General features: G+C 40.7%; 1 protein-coding gene across 4 annotated transcripts in view; it reads right to left on the reverse strand.

The window, feature by feature from the left end:
* LOC136840280 (transmembrane protein 186) overlaps positions 1-20,108 on the reverse strand; it is a 104,680-nt gene that overhangs the window by 28,830 nt on the left and 55,742 nt on the right. Inside the window, exons 1-2 of one of the 4 annotated variants that reach the window (XM_067106956.1) lie at positions 5,398-5,726; positions 203-448 (exon numbers count right to left, since the gene is read on the reverse strand). The exons of 1 other annotated variant lie outside the window; for it this stretch is intronic. Coding sequence is in view for 1 of the 3 variants with exons in the window: in XM_067106954.1 (XP_066963055.1) it covers positions 5,193-5,195 (3 nt within the window). In the remaining 2 variants the exon portion in view is untranslated. Of the gene's footprint in view, positions 1-202; positions 449-5,192; positions 5,317-5,397; positions 5,727-20,108 lie in introns of those variants that run through there. 2 more of the 4 variants (XM_067106955.1, XM_067106954.1) reach the window with 2 other exon arrangements.

Below are 20,108 nucleotides of genomic sequence, written 5' to 3' on the forward strand. Positions count from 1 at the left end.
CTATAGCCAGTTCTCACACTGGAAATTCACTCTTTCTTTGGAAGCTATGGTTCTGAGTACAAAAATATGGGGGTATGTATATGTATAATTTACTTGTAAACAAATGAACTTAAAAATTATTTTAAAAATCTACTTAACCAAAATAAACCTAAAAAACTTGAAATTTTAGCGAAAATTCAGTTAAATCAAGCACAGTACTTACCTTCCACAAAAAATTCTCATACTGTGCACACACATGTATTGCAGTCACTGGCCATGCTCAACTCTTCATACAGTCATTCTGACACTCTTGGCAGAATAATTATTTACTAGAACTTTATTTCAATCTTGGCTAAATTTTCCATAGCAGTCAACTTTTTCTTCTATCCTTCAAGGACAAATTCCTGTTTTGAAGATTTGCATGTTGTCACAATAGTTTCATACTTCTTCCTGATAACTGTTTCTGACACTGAAAAAGTTTACTTCTTAAAATAGCAGGTCTTTAAATAGGAAGAACTGAATCAACAACTGGGGAAATATCACCAGAATATGTAAAAAAACAACAGGGGTTGTAAATCTCACCTAAATCTTGGTATGAACACAGCCACAAAAAAAAAGTCAGCAACTTGACTAAAGGTGTTGTCGCATGCATGTGGATATGTTTTCTGGCAGTATTTAGTTTTCACTATTATGACAGCTTTGTCTGTCTATCCGTACTTTTTTCTGTCCAACCTCAGATCTTAAAAACTACAGAGGCTGGAGGGCTTTGCAAATTAGTATGTTGATCATCCACCCTCAATCATCAAACATCTTTCTCCATTAAAAATGGAACAAACCCACAAAAAAATGGACCATTACAAACCTTCATGAGTTGCAGCCCTGAAAATCAGTAGTTTTTATTTTTTTTAATTTAAAACATGCTATAATTGTGCATCTGGCAATGATATTTCTACCACCAGTAGCCATGGTTAAAGTTTCATAGGCTCTGGCTCATACAGTTATTGATCAAGACCACCGAAAAATAGATCTAAATTTTCGTGGCCTTTTATACTATATTTCCTCAATTGAGCTGAAGAAACTTTGGCACATTTTTTACTTGTTTTATCTTGATAACAGAGTTTGCTCAAAGAATCTCATTACACCAAAAAATGGACACTGAAGAGGTAGTTGGACAGTTCACTTTCGAATGCAGTCTAAAATAGAAATAAGAGGTAGACAGATTTCATAAAGAACTACAGTTATGAAAAACAAACAATAAATAACAAATGACAAGTGCTTCAATCTTTTCATTTTTACTGAAGTGTTTTCTGTGGTGAAGCAACTGGGTCTCTCAGAACTTGGGGACTAAACAGTCATCCACATAATGCAGCACAAATACACCCTGTAAATGGGCTTTCTCCCACACAAGCAACTTACTCTTCCAAGAAAAGATAGTGAGGGGGTCACTCAACTTCCTCTGCATATACTCCCTGGACCAAGACAGAGCAGTATTTATGAAAGGAGCTGGGTAAAAGACGGTCAGGGCTGGGAGGAGGGAAGTACAAGGGTTCAGGGTTCAGTGATATCACTGGGGGAGTGTTCCTTCCTGATGATGCTTGCAAATGCTTCTTACTATTTTTCATCACATCACTCCCAAATTTGCCCCAGCCTTGCAAGAAAGAACCAAGACTGCAAATACACAAGGCCATGCCCCTCACAAAGACACTGTTCAGGTTTTCCTCTATCTTGAACAAAAATCACAAAAACCAGCAAAACACTGTCACTAGCTGGTACTCAACCAACAAAATGCTGGTAATGGCAGATGAGTGGGGAATTCCTCCCCCCTCACTCCCCTACCACCAGTTAACTACCTTAATACCATTTCAACCACCCTTTTCAGCTCACACTGAAGAATGAAAAGTGATGGTTTGTACTTCTCGAGGAACATTGATAAAACAAAATACAAGACTTTTATGTGCACTCTATTTGAGCAATTACTAATTTGATGAAAAATGACAAGGTTATTTGTGTAGAGCATAAATAAAAACGACGAACCCCAAAGACTGACTAACTTTAGTGGATCTTTTACCACTCAACGCTCACATAGTACTCCATTCAAGTAGGTTAACCAAGCATTTCCAATAGAAAAAAAAAAGATTCAACGAGCATAAAAAAATAATCAGAAAACTATTTCAGCAGTCTCAGAATGAAGTGTTATTATAATTATTTACCACTACAGCTACTTTTGGTAGCCTTATGGTTAAAAGCAACCACTAGCTCAACCAATCCTAATTTCACCTCTGGTTGTTTCATAATGCTCAAGTTTTGTAACTAGACCTAGTAAAAGTGCAACGTTATTAACACAATAGGCTGTTTCCATGGGTCACTGACCGAAAATACACTAAAATTTCTTAATCTAGTATATTTGTAATTAGCTTAGAACCAAATCAAAAACATGTTTCAACTAGGAAAAATCTAACGTTTCTTAACTTCACATGACCTAATGAGGGAGGGTGATTGGTATTTTTTATTATGACACCCATCACCCTTTGGAGGTGAAATTTATGTTATTCAAGGTTTTTACGAGTGTTTTGAATGATCTGACCTTCAAAACCATTGGAAATTATTTGTCTTTTAGGTAAAATTCCTCTGCAGCCATCAGTCAGTAGCACCCTGGTGGGAACCATGAGCTTTTTGGGAGGGGATCATAAAAAAACAATGGTTTTGAAGGTCAGACTTGTCATGTTAGCTTGTAATCCTGTTCATTTTTATTTACAAAGGCCTACATTAGTTTAGGTGGGGAGTTTATGGGGCAGGCAAAGCATCCTTACCAGGTAAAGATTTGGCACTCTGAGGTTAGATTACGTTAGACATGGTTAGGTTAGCTTACAACCCTACTTATCTTAATCTACAGTGCCCTAGGTTAGGTTAGATGGGGGTTCAGGAGGGCAAAACCCTCCCTCTTTCCCCAGCCACGTAAGAACACAGCACCCTAGGTGAAGCTAATAAAAACACATCCTTGAAGTTCACAAGTTATGTGTTTTCCACAAGATTTTTGGGTAAAGCTTTATTTTAAACCATTATCACATTTTAACTTGAAAACATTTTCCTATGTTTTAATGTGTCCTTTGAATGGTTCCGACATTTGCTCCTTTCCCTGTAAAGTGTTACTATACTTTAAAGCTAGCACCACTCCCATGAGTGCCGTGTTCAGTACCAGCGCCATTAGAATGAATAATTGGTAATACATAAACATAAGACAGTATATATTTTGGACACAGTGAGTTTGCAATAGATTTGAGCACAAGTTTTGTACCAATCATGTTAAGGAGACTTAAGAGTACAGCATAAAAAAAATATCAAATAATAGTTTAAAGTAAAATAATACCAGTTTTCGATGTGTTGAAAATGAATCTGACCTTCAAAACCTTTGTAAATTATGCTAATCTTTTTTTGTGGTTCCACCATCCAAAAACTCCTGGTTTCCACCTGGATCCTTGAGACTGGAGGCTAGAGAGTAGTTAACTAAAAACCAAATGATTTCCAGTGATTTTGAAGGTCAGAATCATTCAAAACATACAAAAAGAAGGCATAAACTTCACCTCCAGGGAGATAGGTGTAGGCTCATACTGTAGTAAAAATCCAACCAATCAGAACAAATAAAAACAGTATGATTCATAAACCAGTGCTCTGATCTAGATGTAACCATTCTTTAATTTCTATCATCCCAAGTGGAAGCATGTGACATGAATGTTTGTTACAACATGTGATGAATTTTATGTCACAGAAACTACACTGTTCAGAATCTGTATATGAAGGGTGTTTCGTATAAAATTCTGCCGTTTCTTGAAATAATTAAACATGTTCATCTGCTCTACAGCCATCAAACACTGCCTCCCAAACGCATTTTACCATCCTGACCGAATACAACACAACCTGGTTCTAGCACTTCCACAGTCAAACCCCAAACACTTAGAGAAGACTACAAATGATTTTTAATATGGTAAGCAGTTCATTTGTAGTTTTCGATAAATTAGTACGACGAAACTCGAGAACTTAAACCTACTCCCACAAAGAGGTATTCTAGGCCAGTCCATGTGCTCAATGTTAAGTGTTACTTGGGGACCACGTAAGGGCACAACGCCCTAAGTCGGGTTAGGAAGGTAAGTTCTATTAAGTCTGGGCATGAAGCCCTTAGACAGGTTAGGTTAAGGTTGTCTTAATTAGGTCTGGCCAGTGCCAGACCATGTGTCTGAATGAAAACTTAGTCCCGCAGATGTTTCCGATTTTCAGTGTCCCTTGGGGCAGTCCAATGGGGACGAAGCCTCCCCAGCCAGGTTAGGGCATGGCACACTAAGCCAGGCTAAAAGGTTAAGGTCTAATTAGGTCAAGACACAGCATTCTAGGAAAGGTTAGGTTTGGACCCTATTCTGCATCCACTCCCTCAAGCTTAGCCTCATCAACATGATAACACCTTGTGAATGAAAACCATCTGTGTGCAACTAGGCCTATTCTACATTAAGTTACCATATTTGGTTGATTGCCTGTGACTAGCCTACTATAGGTACCACCTTGACAGCGACACCGAATTATATTTCACAACTAGGCCTAATCCTAGCCTAGTCTAACTTTGGTAATCCTACAGTTTAGGGGTCCAAATTCACCGCATTACATAAAGTCAATGTCAGTACACAGATTTATCAAATATTTATTGAATCATGGAAAACAATGATAAATTAGCAGTTTACCTGCTTGCAGAGGCAGAGACTAAAAAAAACAAAAGGAATAAAGGGGGAACATAAATAAACAAAAACATGTCTTGGGGATACTGACACACACAATTGAGAAAATCGTAAATCTTTGCTTCTGTAAGCAGATAAGCTGCTAACTTTTTCAGATTTATCAAAAAGTGGCTCCTGAAGAGCAAGAGCCTGTGCCGGGTTCCTATCTGGTTCCTGGTTCCAAAGCATGCACTCCACAAAGACAGTTAGGCTATGGGCACACTACACTATTTGCTTGAAGTGCATAGCTTTATTCCCTTTGTTTTTTGTTTACAATCAAGCAGATAAACAGCTCATTTTTTAGTAAACAGGCTGCTTCTGTTTGCAGATCTGTTGAAAGACGAAACTGAAAATAGGAAAGAAAACTTAAAAACACAAATGGGAGCAGTGAATTTGGACCACTAAACTGCAGGATTAACCTAACTTAATCTAACAGAGCCTAAACAACCTCACCATGAAGGCGTCCCGGTCCCCTGCGTGTAGTCTGAGGCAGAGTCCCAGAGGCAAACCCACCTCTCAGTCAGCGTAAACAAACCTTAACTGTAGCTTGTAAATTTCGCAACAAGCCCAGTCTTGACCAGCTTCTCAACCTTGCGTACTGGTTACAGTAAATGGAAATAAGAGTTTACAAATGACATATAAGTGCCTATACAATTACCTATTTAGTGGTTCATCGACCCTTCCCGTGAATGATGGCAATGTTGTGTATTTGGTGGTTGTGATCCGTACCTCCGAGGACATTAACGCAAACAGCTGATTTGTCCATCGGCTAAATATATAATGTCTAGGTATCTTACTTAAATGCACATTCTATGTTACCAGATACGCCGTATTCTGTACTAGTTTCTTCAGATTTTCTTTGGAAAAATACATCTCACTGTATGTTTCTTCTCTTGACTACGTATTTCCTTTACTAATACTTTTCAATATTTTCTCTTCTCGTGGCTATGCTACCTCGCTCGGGTGGAAGGTGTCGACGGTGCTCGTGTCACGTAGGAGGCACATCGGAGGGAGGGACAAGGAATTGGTATCAACTGATCCAAGTAATGTTGCTTTATTTTGTTCCTTTTCATTTTCTGGCTTCCACGCCCTTTTGCGATAGCTTCTGTTTACTCTAACCTTTTTCTTGGGTAGTGGCATAATAACAGCAAGGAAGGAATACACACAAACTAGAATATAAAAACAATATAAATTATATAATATATAAAATTTACATATAAAACAATATAAATTAATATATATATATATATATATATATATATATATATATATATATATATATATGTGTGTGTGTGTGTGTGTGTATGTATATATACATATGTGTGTATGTGTGGCTGCTGTGGCAGAATGAAACGTTGGTACGTGAACAAAAGGAAAACAAATAATCAGTAGAAATATTTTAAACAAATGCCCAAAAAAACGGGGATTTTCAATGCTTGCTCAAAGGAGGCATTTAACTCCTTGTACTTGGTTGCGAATAATATATTAGTGTAATAAGTTTTATGTAATGTATCCAATTATATCGTTATGACAAAATATCTACGCGAATTAAAAGTTATTCATCAAAGTGAAGAAAGCAAATATGCGACAGGCATATGCTACAAATTATTTCTCTTCTTCTTCTTCTTTTAACGTGCTTTCTTCCCATTTGTATGGGGTAAGCACGATGACTTCTTTTGAAGGACTTTGATTTGACTTTGGGGGAGACTTTGTAGTCTCGATCGGCTGGCCTGCCTGTCATCGCTTAGACCCCGGTATGCTGCAAATTATTTCTGTGAGCCCTCAAAAAAATCACGAGTTACGCTCCGGAAAATCTATTCATCATGTGCTGTATTTCAAACTTCCATGAAAGACAAGTAAAAGAGGGGAGTAGGAAATAAAATACTTGCAAAATTAGCGATTTCAAGGATATCTATAGATCGCAATCCTAAAAGCAAGACACTACTAAGACTTTAGAGCCCTTGGCAAGTTGGCAAATGACAACATCGTTGAGTTGGGACATTTGAACCCTCGGACCTTCAACTGTAATATTGTTCTGGATGGTAGACGTTCAACAGGAGTTTGCTAAGTAATCCTTTTTCCCTCAGGAGTGGCGTATTCAATTCCCCCTTAATTTATCGTAGTGTAATTGGTCCTGTTGTGAAGTTTTTACGAAAAAACCGTTTACCACGCGACTCGACTACAATTGGCGGTTGAGATTTCCCTCGGTTGTTGTCACTTCGTTGGTTAAGTTATAATAAATCCCGATCTTCTACAAGGTAACATTGGGACTTGACTATATTATTGCTAATACTGTATATTTGTTCTGGGAATTTTCGAATCTTACTACGTGTTTAGTCTCGTACAAATCTTTGGTAGTCACTAGTCATTATAACTATTTCTGTGGGCGTTTACTCATAATCTGACGTGAGAAACGCCCAAAATTTACAAGATTTAGAGTAAGTTAAGCACAGCTCAAAAGACTTTTCATTTCCAGGTTGTTTTTGGTACGAGTTTGACCTTGAGTTCCTGTTCTAATGGTACAGCTTCACGTATGGTATAGCTGCTCTGTCTAGCTATAGGCCTACCATGGGTGACTTTTATAAACTAAAGATTCTGTTCCACCAAACTATGAGAAGTTTCAATCCCGTCACCTCACAAATTTCATTCATGATGCTTGCAGCTGAGAATGCTATTCGATTTAGAGGACAAGAGGCCCACGGATTCTTTCTTCCATCTTACTTTCCACCCTTTCCTAACAATGCTTCAACTGCGAGATTTTCCTCCTGTTACAATTTTAAACCTCTTTCTCTCAATTTTCCTTTCAGCGCTGAATGACCACATAGGTCCCAGCGCTTGACCTCCGGCCTAAATTGCATATTCTATCGCTATCTGTAAGATCGCTAGGGTGTCGCCAGGTAGAGAAAGTAGCTCAGCTGGTCTGTTTAGCATTTTAAATTTTTGCCCTCTCGTTAATCCATTGTTTATGGTTCTGCCTGAGACCTGGTATTTACTGTACTTCGATTTCTTAAGAAATGTCTTGGAGGATATTTCGCTTATTGTACTTCTTTTTTTTTCTCATTGCAGTGCTTTTGGAAATTATAATACTAATGATGTGTTTTAATGCATACTCACGCAAAAAACAATCGAGTTTTATGTGGATCTGTGTACAATGATATTTCTTCAAGCAATTTTAATATCTAATTTCCCTTTAGCAGTTATATATATTGTTTACACTATTGCATTTCTCAGTTCCTCCTTTGCACAACTGTAATTGCGACGAATAGACATTTCCGAAAATTTTGTCTCTTTAACAGTGCAGCATCTTTTATAGGACCTTCTTGTTACTTATCTAAAATAATACGGCTGCTCTATGAACAACTATTATTAAGAGCCCGTGCTAGTATAGCGCCAGCTTAAGCAAATCAGCAACATCAACTAAAATGAAATTATTTAAAACGTTGTAAACAATTTCATTGACCTGAGAGTGGAAGTGTTTACGGTGGAAAGAGCCGTTTCCGCTTTGGCTTTCCACACTGCCCTAAGAAAATGGCAGTTTGAGCGTGATTGTTCTTTAAGGAGATTCAGCTGAGGGGCCTGGCTTGTGAAGCTTTATGGAGAATTATTTGGATCTGTGAAATTTTTCTCTGCTGATTTTTCCTTTTATTCAGTTTTCCTTCTATTGAGTTTTTGCAGTTGTGTTAATCCTTAATTTTCTGTTCTGCTCAACTATATATTCCTGATCTACTGCAGTCCTGATGAAGGTCGTGCATGAATTGATGAAACAGCTGTTGGAAGAAAAGAGTAAAATTGTGCAACACAACAATGATTTTTATCTTTTTCTGCTGAGTTTTGGCCCTGATGATTAGACAGAAGTCTCAGAATATTAGACAGGTGTTTTCTTGAAAAAGTGAACATCAACATGTGCATCATCATTCAGTGAGAATTTCTTTAGAGAAAAATTGGGTTCTAAAAGCATATTCAAAGGTGGAAAGGCATGGAAATCCTGGAGGAATGAAGAGAAACTACTCCATTGCAGACAGAAGGAAATCAAAGCAAGGCTGCGGCACCTGGATGAAAAAGAACAAAAGGTCGTTTTGGAAGATTTCTTTGTAGAAGCAACAAAACGCAAAGGACTTCCTTGAAAATCTTCAGCCAAGGGACCAACAAGCTGGGACAACAAGGCATGCAAAGAAGCTAATGATTCATGTTGGGCCAGCAAGTAATGTAGAGCACCAGGAAAGTTATGTGAACCTGGCAGCTATCGACCTCACGGAAACCTATAAGACACTTTTAAATTTGGGCCCCTCGCTGCCACTACATGAAGAAGCCCCATTCAGAAGCAAAAAAGATTAAAACAGGGATACTTACTGATGTGCCTGTACACAGGGGTGGGTGAGAGTCTGGAGACTGGCTGCAAGTCACAACCTCTTAAGTCATCTTCAGTTACGAGCAAACCGATTAAGAAAGGAATTCCATTTGCAACCTTAAGTTCAGGGGGTAAGATGTGTCTAGAGGAAATCATGTTGAAACTAGCAGCCTCATGGAAAAAGCCTCTGATGTTGTTGGCCAGGTGTGTGTGTGTGTGTGTGTGTGTGTGTGTGTGTGTGTGTAAACATGTATACCTTCGAGAATGAGCAAAACATGTTACGCTGAATGAAGGGGATCGAAGCATGGTAGATTCATTGAATGGGAACAAAGACAATTTCTCCGAGGTGTTTGTCAATAATGTTAGATTTCTCAAAGAAGCAATGAAAACAAAAACGACATGAGATGTAATGTCACAAGACCCATTCTTCAAGTTCAAAAACATTTATGGTCCACCTTCATTGCCGACAAGGTCTTGAACACCCTTTATAATGGTGGGAAAGCGATTCGTGAACGACTAACTACATGACTCACAAGACGCAAGTTACGGGCTAGCGTTTTTAGGCAAACTTTCTTCAGTATTTACCCTATCAGTTCGTGAAAAACGAAGGAGTTGACTTGATTATGACACCATTCTTGCACTATGGGTAATCCTACAGTTTTGAGGTCAAAATTTACTGCTCCCTTGTGTGTGTGTGTTTAAGTTTCTTTCCTATTTTCAATTTCTTCTTTCGACAGATCTGCAAAAAGAAGTATATGCCTGTTTACTGAAAAAATTAGCAGTTTATCTGCTTACAGAAGCAGAGATTGTAAAAAAACAAAGGGAATAAATCTATGCACCTCACGTGTATAGTATCGTGTGCCTGTAATTGAGTTTGTGGAGTGAGCGCTAGCAACCAGGTAGGAACCCAGCACGGGCTCTTGCTTTTCAGGAGCCACTTATTTTTATAAATCTGAAAAAATGAGCAGTTTATCTGCTTACAGAAGCAGAGATTTACGATTTCATCAAAATTCTATTGGCCTGTATCTCCTAAGATATGTTTTTGTTCATTCATGTTCCCCCTTCATTCTCTTTTTATTTATTTATTTATTTTTTTTACAATCTCTGCTTCTGTGCTTATATAAACTGCTCACATTTTCATTGTTTTCCATGAATCAATAAATATTTGATAAATCTGTGTGCCGATCTTGACTTTACGTTATGTAGTGAATTTGGACTCCTAAACTGTAGGATTACCCAAATGAGTATATTAAACAAGATATTTACATAATTTTACCTTCCCCTTAGTAGGGCTCCATCAAACAGCGCTGCTTATTGCATTTATGCACAGATTAACTTAGTTTATGTAGATGATTGTGAAAATTACGCTATCAAAATTATACAATTTCTTTGACTTTTCTGTACATACGTCATAACAAAGACAAACATAAAATGGTGTGGCATTTTATACATACTATAGTGGCAATGTTATCGATATAAACGTGTACCCCAAAATTATCAGAATAACGTTTTCTTTGAATGCTGAGACCGTTTTCTAAGAATGACTTCGTTCTAAATTATTTGGCAGGTACTAAATGAAATCATTTGTTTTTCGAAGCTGTCGAATGTGGATTATTCACCATGTTATGAAACACAAACATGAAGATGCATGTGTGCGGAATGTATGAATACCCAGCATGTGTGGACTTACCACTGCATCTTTCGAGTATTAGCAAAGAAAGCTTGAACCCGGCAAACAAGTCCATAAATGCTGGGTATTCATACATTCTGCACACATGCATCTTCATGTTTGTATTTCATAACATGTTAAATAATCCACATTCGACAGCTTCGAAAAAACAATTTATTTCATTTAGTGCCTGCCAAATAATTTAGAACAAAGTCATTCTTAGAAAACGGTCTCAGTATTCAAAGAAAACGTTATTCTGATAATTTTGGGGCACACGTTTATATCGATAACATTGCCACTATAGTATGTACTGTATAAAATGCCACACCATTTTATGTTTGTCTTTGTTATGACTTATGTACAGAAAAGTCAAAGAAATTATATAACTTTGATAGCCCGAATTTGTTTACTTGAATACTTAACCAACATCCTTCGAATGTAGAATCTCAACACTGGCAAGCAAACGTTTATAATTTTCTTAAATTATTGACGGAATTTTTATTCCATTGTAGATTTAACCCTTATTTTTGGTTACGACGTATCCTAATGCATACGTTGTAATTATTTTCTATAGTGTTCTACTTAGCACTGCATATATATATATATATATATATATATATATATATATATATATATATATATATATATATATATATATATATACTATATATATATAATATATATAAATAAATAATATATAATATATATATATATATATATATATATATATATATAGTGTGTTTGTTATGTGTATATATATGTATATATATATATATATGTGTGTGTGCGTGTATGTGTGTGTATGTTACAGTAAGACTGTGAAACCAGGGAATTCACGAAATCCCTGAAATTTTCAGGGAATTCGTGAAATCACCGATTCACTTAGGGACATTTGATCCCCGAGAGGCTGGTACTAAACACGGCAAAACAGTGATTTGTAAAGTCCCCGCTCAACGCGTTCTCTGTAAAGAACATCTAGTTTTCTGCGGTGTCTTCATATTGACCTAAGGTCGATCAGAATATATATTTATCACCGTAATCGTAAATTGTATATATGTTGTCTTTCTAAACAATCATGCTTTATGTACAAGTAACGAGTTATTTATGTTATGTGTCAGACATTATTGATCACTATGGTTTCTGTATGAACCTGTCCTGTTTTTGTAAGAAATTAGTTTGACCTCAGGTCACATGTAAATCTTTGTACCAGCGGTCTCTGCGAATTATGCAGACGTCAGCATCCTGCTTTATAAGCAGCTGGCTTCATCAATAAACCAGCAGCACTTGTCTTCCTGCTTATTATTTTACACCTCTCTCACATTGGTGACCCCCGGAGTGGTTCCCAGAAGCCATTAACGGACCCAAACGGCGACTAAGTTTTGGCCCAATGAATCTAATACACACCCCTAGCGGACTAATGACAGCACTCTAACAAAGCGTTCATGCATTAATCGACCCTCGTCGGCAGTTCGCCAGCATAATCAGTGGACCCACACGGCACGCTCCCCCAGCATGTATTGGCGCGAGTATTCCCTCACACTCCAAGTGAGAATGCGAAATGAGCATGGACGCAGACATTACCAACCACATACAAATTATTGCGAACCTCTCGGAGGCAGACACCTCCCTCTTGCAACCCCCCTCCCGCACGCACCTCCACACCAGTACCGCTGCCCCACATGATGACCCCCCAACAGACCAACCAAAGACGGCCTTTAACATAAGGCTACCGCCATTCACCAGGGGGAACGCAGCGTCCTGGTTCTACAGGGTCGAGGGGCAATTCAGAATAGCAAGCCTAACGGACAAGATGTTGAAGGTGGACATCGCCATTAACGCCCTCCCAGAGGAGATATATAAGAAGATCGCCCCTTGGTTGATGACGATGTCGGGCCCTGCCACCTTCCAAGAACTGAAATCCACTCTCGTCGAGACCTGCTCCCTGCCGGTCTCCGAAAGAGCTGCCCACGCCCTCTTGGAAGTGTGGCATGCCATCCAGGATCTCCTCCTCCTCCCTGAGACTGACAGCAGCAGCAGGTGCAAAGAAATCAGCCTGTCAAGGGAGATCTTCCTGCAGCAGCTACTGCCGGAGGTCTGTGGCCAGATCACGGACACGTACACCCTGCTGGTCGAGGATCTAATCAGGTTGGCATAGTAGCTGACAGACTCCACGAAGGCAGCCAAGCGGGCGACCATGCTGGAGGACCCTACCACGGAGCCCGTCAACGCCATCGAGCAGGAAAGGCCGTCCCACCAGCAGAAGAGGGAAGGAGGGGCCAGGGCTTTGCTACTTCCACCGGAGTTTCGGGAGAGCTGCCCGGAGGTACAAAGCCCCTGCCCTTTCTTCCCTTCAAAAAACGGAGGAGGTGGCGGCCAACCCCACAGGCCGCCGTGGCAGCAGCAGCAAAAACACCCAGGGGCCCCCTACCATTAGGGTTTTACGTCTGCGACACAATCTCCGGCAGGATGATGTTGGTCAACACTGTAGCCATGCGTTCGGTGTTCCCTTCTTCAGGAGAGGTCCGCAGATGCTCGCCGGCCCCGACTGCCTGCCTGATGGCCGTAAATGGGTCCCCCATCCTCTCCTATGGCACCAAGCTCCCGTCAATCCTTGGCCGGATATACAGCTGTGAGTTCATCATCGCGGACGTCAGGACTGGACTCCTCGGGGTGGACTTCCTAGCCCACTTCAGTCTAGCAGTCGATGTCGGCTGCAAAAGCCTGCTAGACACCCAGTCCTGCCAGTCCCTGCCCTTATCGCCAGGGCCCAGGGAGCCCGCCATCTGTTCCATCGTGCCCCACCAGTAGAGTTCTCTCCTGAGGGAGTTCCCAGAGATCTTCAAACCCAAGCTCTGCCAGGTGCCCAGGGCTCCTGCCAAACACAGGATATACCACTACATCAAGACGAAGGGCCCCCCGACGCATGCGAAGTTCCGACGACTTTCCCCGCACCGCCTTCAGGAGACCAAAAAGGCCTTCGCTGAGATGGAACGGATGGGCATATGCAAAAAAGGCTCCCAGCCCATGGGCCTCCCCTCTTTACATGGTGCAGAAAGCAGACGGCACCTGGAGGCCCTGCGGCAACTACAAGCGGCTGAACCTGGCAACAGAGCCCGACCACTACCCCCTGCCGAACATGCAGGAACTGACGGCCTCTTTCCACAGGGCCAGAATATTCTCCAAAATGGACCTATTAAAGTCTTATTTTCAGGTACCAGTAGCGCTGGAGGACATCCCCAAAACCGCCAACATCACACCCTTCAGGTCCTATGTCTTTGCCTTCTCCACCTTCGGCCTGGGGAACACGGGCGCAACCTTCCAGAGATTGATGGACAGCATCCTGGGGGACCTGGACTTCTGTGTCTGCTACGTCGACGATATCCTAATCTTTTCCAGATTTCGGGAGGAATACCAGCACATAATCCTGGCCCAGCAGGATAATGGCCTCGTCGTCAGGTTTGACAAATGCACCTTCGGCATCGAGAAGGTGGAGTTCCTGGGCGACGAGGTATCCCCAGATGGTGTCTGCCCAATGTCGTCGAAGGTCGAAGCTGTCGAGAAGTTCCCCACCCCTACCTCCATCAGGGCCGTACAAGAATTCCTCAGGATGGTCAACTACTACAGAAGATTCATCCTGGGGATTGCTCACACCATGGCCCCCCTGACAGAGGTCCTCAAGGGACGTTCAAAGACCTTAGTGTGGGGCCCCGACCAGCAGAAGGCTTTCCCCCTGACAAAGGCCGCCCTCGCCAAAGCAACATCTTTGGCCCACCAGGACCCCAGCTTCTCCCCTCCAGCTGATGATGGACGTGTCGCCTACAGAGCAGTCCTGGAGCAGGTCATCAGAGGGACCCCTCAGCCCATCGCCTTCTTCAGTAGGAGGCTAAACCCCACCAAGTCCTGCTACAGCACCTTCGATCGGGAACTCTTCGCAGCATACCAGGTGGTACGACACTTCAAGTTCCTCCTGGAGGGGACGCCCTTCACAATTTGGACCGACCACCAGCCACTGGTCCACGCCTTCACGAAGCTGGGGGACGCATGGTTCTCTAGGCAGCAGTGGCACCTCGCAGCCATCGCGGAGTTCACCTGCACCATCAAATACCTCCCCAGCAGGAAGAACTCGGTAGCTGACGTCCTCTCGAGGATCGAGATCGATTCAGTACAGCTCGGGATCGACTTCGAGGACCTCGCCCGCGAACAAGCTGCTGACCCTGAGACCCCAGCCTACCGTACAGCCGTCACATCGCTGAAGTGGAAGGACGTGCCCTTCGGCTCAGGAGGATCAACATTACTGAGTGATGTGAGTACCGGATGCCCCCACCCCCTGCTACCTGCCTCCAGACATCAGCTGGTCTTCGACATCATCCACGGCCTATCCCACCCCTCTGGAAGGACAACAGCCAGGCTGCTGACGGAGAAGTTCGTCTGGCACGGCATACGGAAAGACGCGATGGCCTGGGCAAGACAGTGTATGCAGTGTCAGGCAAGCAAAGTGGTATGGCACACCAAATCGGGAGTGGGCGAATTCTCACAGCCTAAGAGACGCTTTTGGCACATCCACGTCAACATAGTGGATCCTCTTCCCCCACCAGGAGGAGCCAGATACCTTCTGACAGTCGTTGACTGCTCCACCAGGTGGCCCTAAGCTACACCCATGGAAGAAGCCACCTCAAGTGCATGCACGGAAGCCCTCCTCTCCAGCTGGATCAGCTGGTTCAGTGTCCCAGATGAAATAACAACAGACCGAGCTGTGGACCACCCTGGCAAGCCTAATGGGGACCACTCACCACAGCACCACCGCCTAAAACCCCCCAGCCAACGGAATGGTGGTAAGGTTCCATAGGTCTCTGAAGGCGTCCCTCATGGCTTGTTGCTCCTCCGAAAATTGGAAATACCAGCTGCTCTGGGTCCTCCTCAGGTTGAGGACCACCCCCAGAGCCAACGGCGACCCCTCCTCAGCGGAAAAAGTCTACAGGGAGACCTTGGTAGTCCCGGGGGAACTCATCGCAGAGGACAGGGACGACATAGGGATGCACAGGCTCCGTGACAGGGTTGGAAAGTTCACCCCCTGCCAAAGGACATTCATCTACAGGAAGTCCCCCTTCATGGCCCCCGGGCTGTCCTCCGCCACCCATGTCTTCGTCGGGGACGACGCTGTATGCCCACCCTTGACTAGACCCTACAGAGGACCTTTCCTTGTACTGGAAAGGAACAAGAAGGCATTCCGAATATCCGTCCATGGGTGGGAAGACTGGATATCATTAGATCGTCTCAAACCCGCATTCCTGGAGGAAGGCCACGGAGGCGGACCCCAAGACCTCCCGCAGGATGCGGCAGCCCCTCAGACAACCCCGGGTGCAGGAAGGAAGCGTGGGCGTCCCTGGAAAACCCAGAAACCGGACAGAGAGGCACCCCAACAAACCGCTGCAGAGGACACCAGGGAAGGCGACCACCCTCTCCAATTGACATCGCGAAAGCGAGGCCCCCTTCGTCGCCCCAGCAGATACCTAGTTTAATCAGACATTGCCTCCATCTTGGGGGAGGTAGTATTGTAAAGTCCCCGCTCAACGCATTCTCTGTGGAGAACATTCTGTTTTCTGTGGTGCCTTCACATTGACCTAAGGTCGATCAGAATATATATTTATCACCATAATTGTAAATTGTATATATGTTGTCTTTCTAAACAATCATACTTTATGTACAAGTAACGAGTTATTTATGTTATGTGTCAGACATTATTGATCACTATGTTTTCTGTATGAACCTGTCCTGTTTTTGTAAGAAATTAGTTTGACCTCAGGTCACCTGTAAATCTTTGTACCAGCGGTCTCTGCGAATTATGCAGACGTCCACATCCCACTTTATAAGCAGCTGGCTTCATCAATAAACCAGCAGCACTTGTCTTCCTGCTCATTATTTCGCACCTCTCTCACAGATTCATCTGCGCTGTTTCGCCATGTTTAGTACTAGCCCCTCGGCAATTATGCCTAAATGCATTTTATCATATTTGATCAACTAGGGCTAGTACTGAACATGGCAAAACACATTTGATACCCAAGGAGCTAGTACTAAACAGTGTAGATGAATCACTGTTTTGCCGTATTTAGTACTAGCCCCTCAGGGATCAAATGTTCCTAAGTGCATTGGTGAATCTTACAACATGCTTATATATAATATATATATATATATATATATATATATATATATATATATATATATATATATATATATATATATATATATATATATATATATATATATATATATATATAATATATATATATATATATATATATATGTGCATGTAAGTGTGTGTGTGTGGTTATGTGTGTGATGTGTCTTTTTTTTATAGTTACAACAATATGCATTAGCAAAATGTCATGTTATGTTCTTTGATGACTGTCCACATTACTCTTAGATATCTATCGCACATCGCACATTCAATGGATGTTTCCAGGCCATGAGTAATCAAGTTCCCTTTAGATTCATATTGACAGGGAAACGTTTGTCCAAGTGATGAGTATCACACACACACACATACATAATATATATATATATATATATATATATATATATATATATATATATATATATATATATATATGTGTGTGCTGTAACCATTGAGGATTTCATAAAAAGAGATAAATAAGTTAAGTTTTCTCCCGAGTGTTACTCATCACATAAACGTATAATATAGTCTAAAAGATTGATTACTGTGTGATGTGAATGTGTTATATATATATATGAGGATTATATATATATGCCCTTTCAAAATATTTAATTTTTATACTAAATAAGTTAAGTTTTCTCCATATGTTACTCACCACAAGGATAATATATTTCCACATTAATATGAGTCTAAAGATAACTTGATTACTCATGTATATATATATATATATATATATATATCCATATATATATATATATATATATATATATATATAATATATATATATATATATATATATATATATATATATATATATATATATATATATATATATATATATATATATATATATATATATATATATATATATATATATATATATATATATATATATATATATATATATATATATATATATATATATATAAAAAAGTCTGACTTTCTTATATATAGAAAACTGAAGAAATCATTGTAAAGAAATGTAGTTGTTGTTAACCACGGTTGACTAATGGCCACGTGGATGAGATTAAGAGGAAGACAGACACCCTTGCTGACTGGCTTAAGAACTTTTCCATTTATAAGTATTAGATTCTTTCAGAGCAGAACTGCAAATGTTTTCCCTCTCTGTGTCTTTCAGCAGGTTATTTAACAGAGGTACATTAAGCTTAGGAGCAGTGGTGATGACAATGCTAAGTTTAGCATCATCATCACCCCCACAATCTTCCAACAGTAATTTTCAATGTCCTGCTTGCCTCGCTGTTAATGGACTACGTTTACAACAACCCGACAGAGAGGAAACCCACCCGTATAGGCTGTCTTTTGGATTACACTTAAAGAGTCCTAATCAGTGAAACCCTTAGAACCAATGAGAGCCCTGATCTTCCTTAGGCCCTTCAAAGAACTTCACATAGGCCTAGACCAGAAAACACGATTTTTTTGCTATCATTTCTGCTTCCAAATCTGTTGTTTAATTTTTTTGCTCCGACGGGTCCGAAGTTATGTGCAAACACGATTTTTGCCGTATACACACGTTCCCACTGAACACTGGAACATTGTTGGGTGACTGACTGCTTGTCCTGAACATTCTGGGACATTTTTCTGACTGACCGGGACGCCGAGAATAAGGCCTCGAATCCGGGACGAGTCCCGGCCGAACCGGGACGTATGGTAACCCAAATCACATGTAATGTCCGAGTACAAAAATAACACTGCACTGTTTTTAATTGACACTGTTAAGCCTAAGACATCCACTTTTAATGTACGTAAAAAAGAACTGTATATATCTTTGCCTTTTTGCTCAACATACAAACATGTAAAACGATTACTCAGTCGTGCTTAGCATTTTGTATCCATACGTTAAATTTAATTTTATTTTCAAGAACTCCTTAAAAATCAGAAGTCTTTTTAAGTTCAAAGACACCCTACCGGAATTGATGCAGTCTTCAACGTGTATATATTCACTTGTCCCAAATGTAATTTGGGAACTTATGTGGGTAACTCCAGTCGGCTGTTGAAGGTTAGCATCGATTGTATCGGGGTGTCAGTCACCGGACGGGATTAGTTTTATTCAGGAAGGAAGGGCCCGGACCCCAATCGCGGAAAACCAGGAACTCACGGAACCCTCAATAACTTTCTCATTTGTGGAGATATTTTTTATATTAAAGCATTGTTGTAAAGGTAAAGTTCTCAGCTTTAATTTGATATATCATTTGTTGTTTTTTTTGAATAATCTGGAAAGTGTTGACTTCTTGCAAGTCGGATACGTAGTACAAACTGGAGGACTAACAGGAGGTGGTGCATATTTCAACTTTATTTCTAGCCACCTTTTAAAAGCATGGCTTCATCATCAGGGCTAAAATACAAGAGTAACAACAATTAAAATCATCATTATATAACAATCAGTAAAAATCACTAATAATAAAATATAGATAATAAAACCGAAACATAAAAGTTAAAACCAGGCTAACGCCTCAAAATAAGAAAACTGAGTGACCAAGAAGGGCACCAAAAGGACGAGGAAACTTCTTAAGCTATAAACAGAGGGGCAAAAGAAGACTGACTTCAATGGTGTAACCAGTTGCTTGATGGTTAACGACTCGACGATACGGAGAGAGGTTTCATCAGCAGCTTTCTCTACGATTTCAAAATCGTCATGGGAAATAAAAGATTTGCTATGTTTAGTATATTCCCTTATACAAGAAAAGTCCTTCTTACTCAAATTACACCCTGTTCTATGGCTAACGCCACGATGAGAGTCGATTCGCACTTTCAGCATTCTTCTGGTGGATCCGACGTAAGTCGCGAGATTACTTCTCGGGCAAGTAAGCTTATAAACTACCACAGAACACATAAGGTTGGGCACAGTACCTTTAAATCTAACAAGTGATCCAGTTGTTCTTAGATTCCTTAGAACAAATATAGGAGTAAGACAGTAAAAGCATTTCTTTAAAATCTGCCCTAATGTAGTTAAACATTTGTCATCATTCGTAAAGGGCAAACATGAAAATCAAGTTTAGGAATTGTAGGTCCTGGAATTTTTGGCTGAAATTTATTATTCAAGAATTTGTTGAGATATTTCTCAAATAACAGTCTGGGTGTAGTAGTAGTTTTCTAAAAATACTTTCAAAGGAACTCGACCTCATCATGAAAAGAGAGCCAGTCTGAAGAGAGAGGAAAGCC

Source organism: Macrobrachium rosenbergii, chromosome 7 (genome assembly GCF_040412425.1).
Source record: "Macrobrachium rosenbergii isolate ZJJX-2024 chromosome 7, ASM4041242v1, whole genome shotgun sequence".
NCBI classification, from domain to species: domain Eukaryota; kingdom Metazoa; phylum Arthropoda; class Malacostraca; order Decapoda; family Palaemonidae; genus Macrobrachium; species Macrobrachium rosenbergii.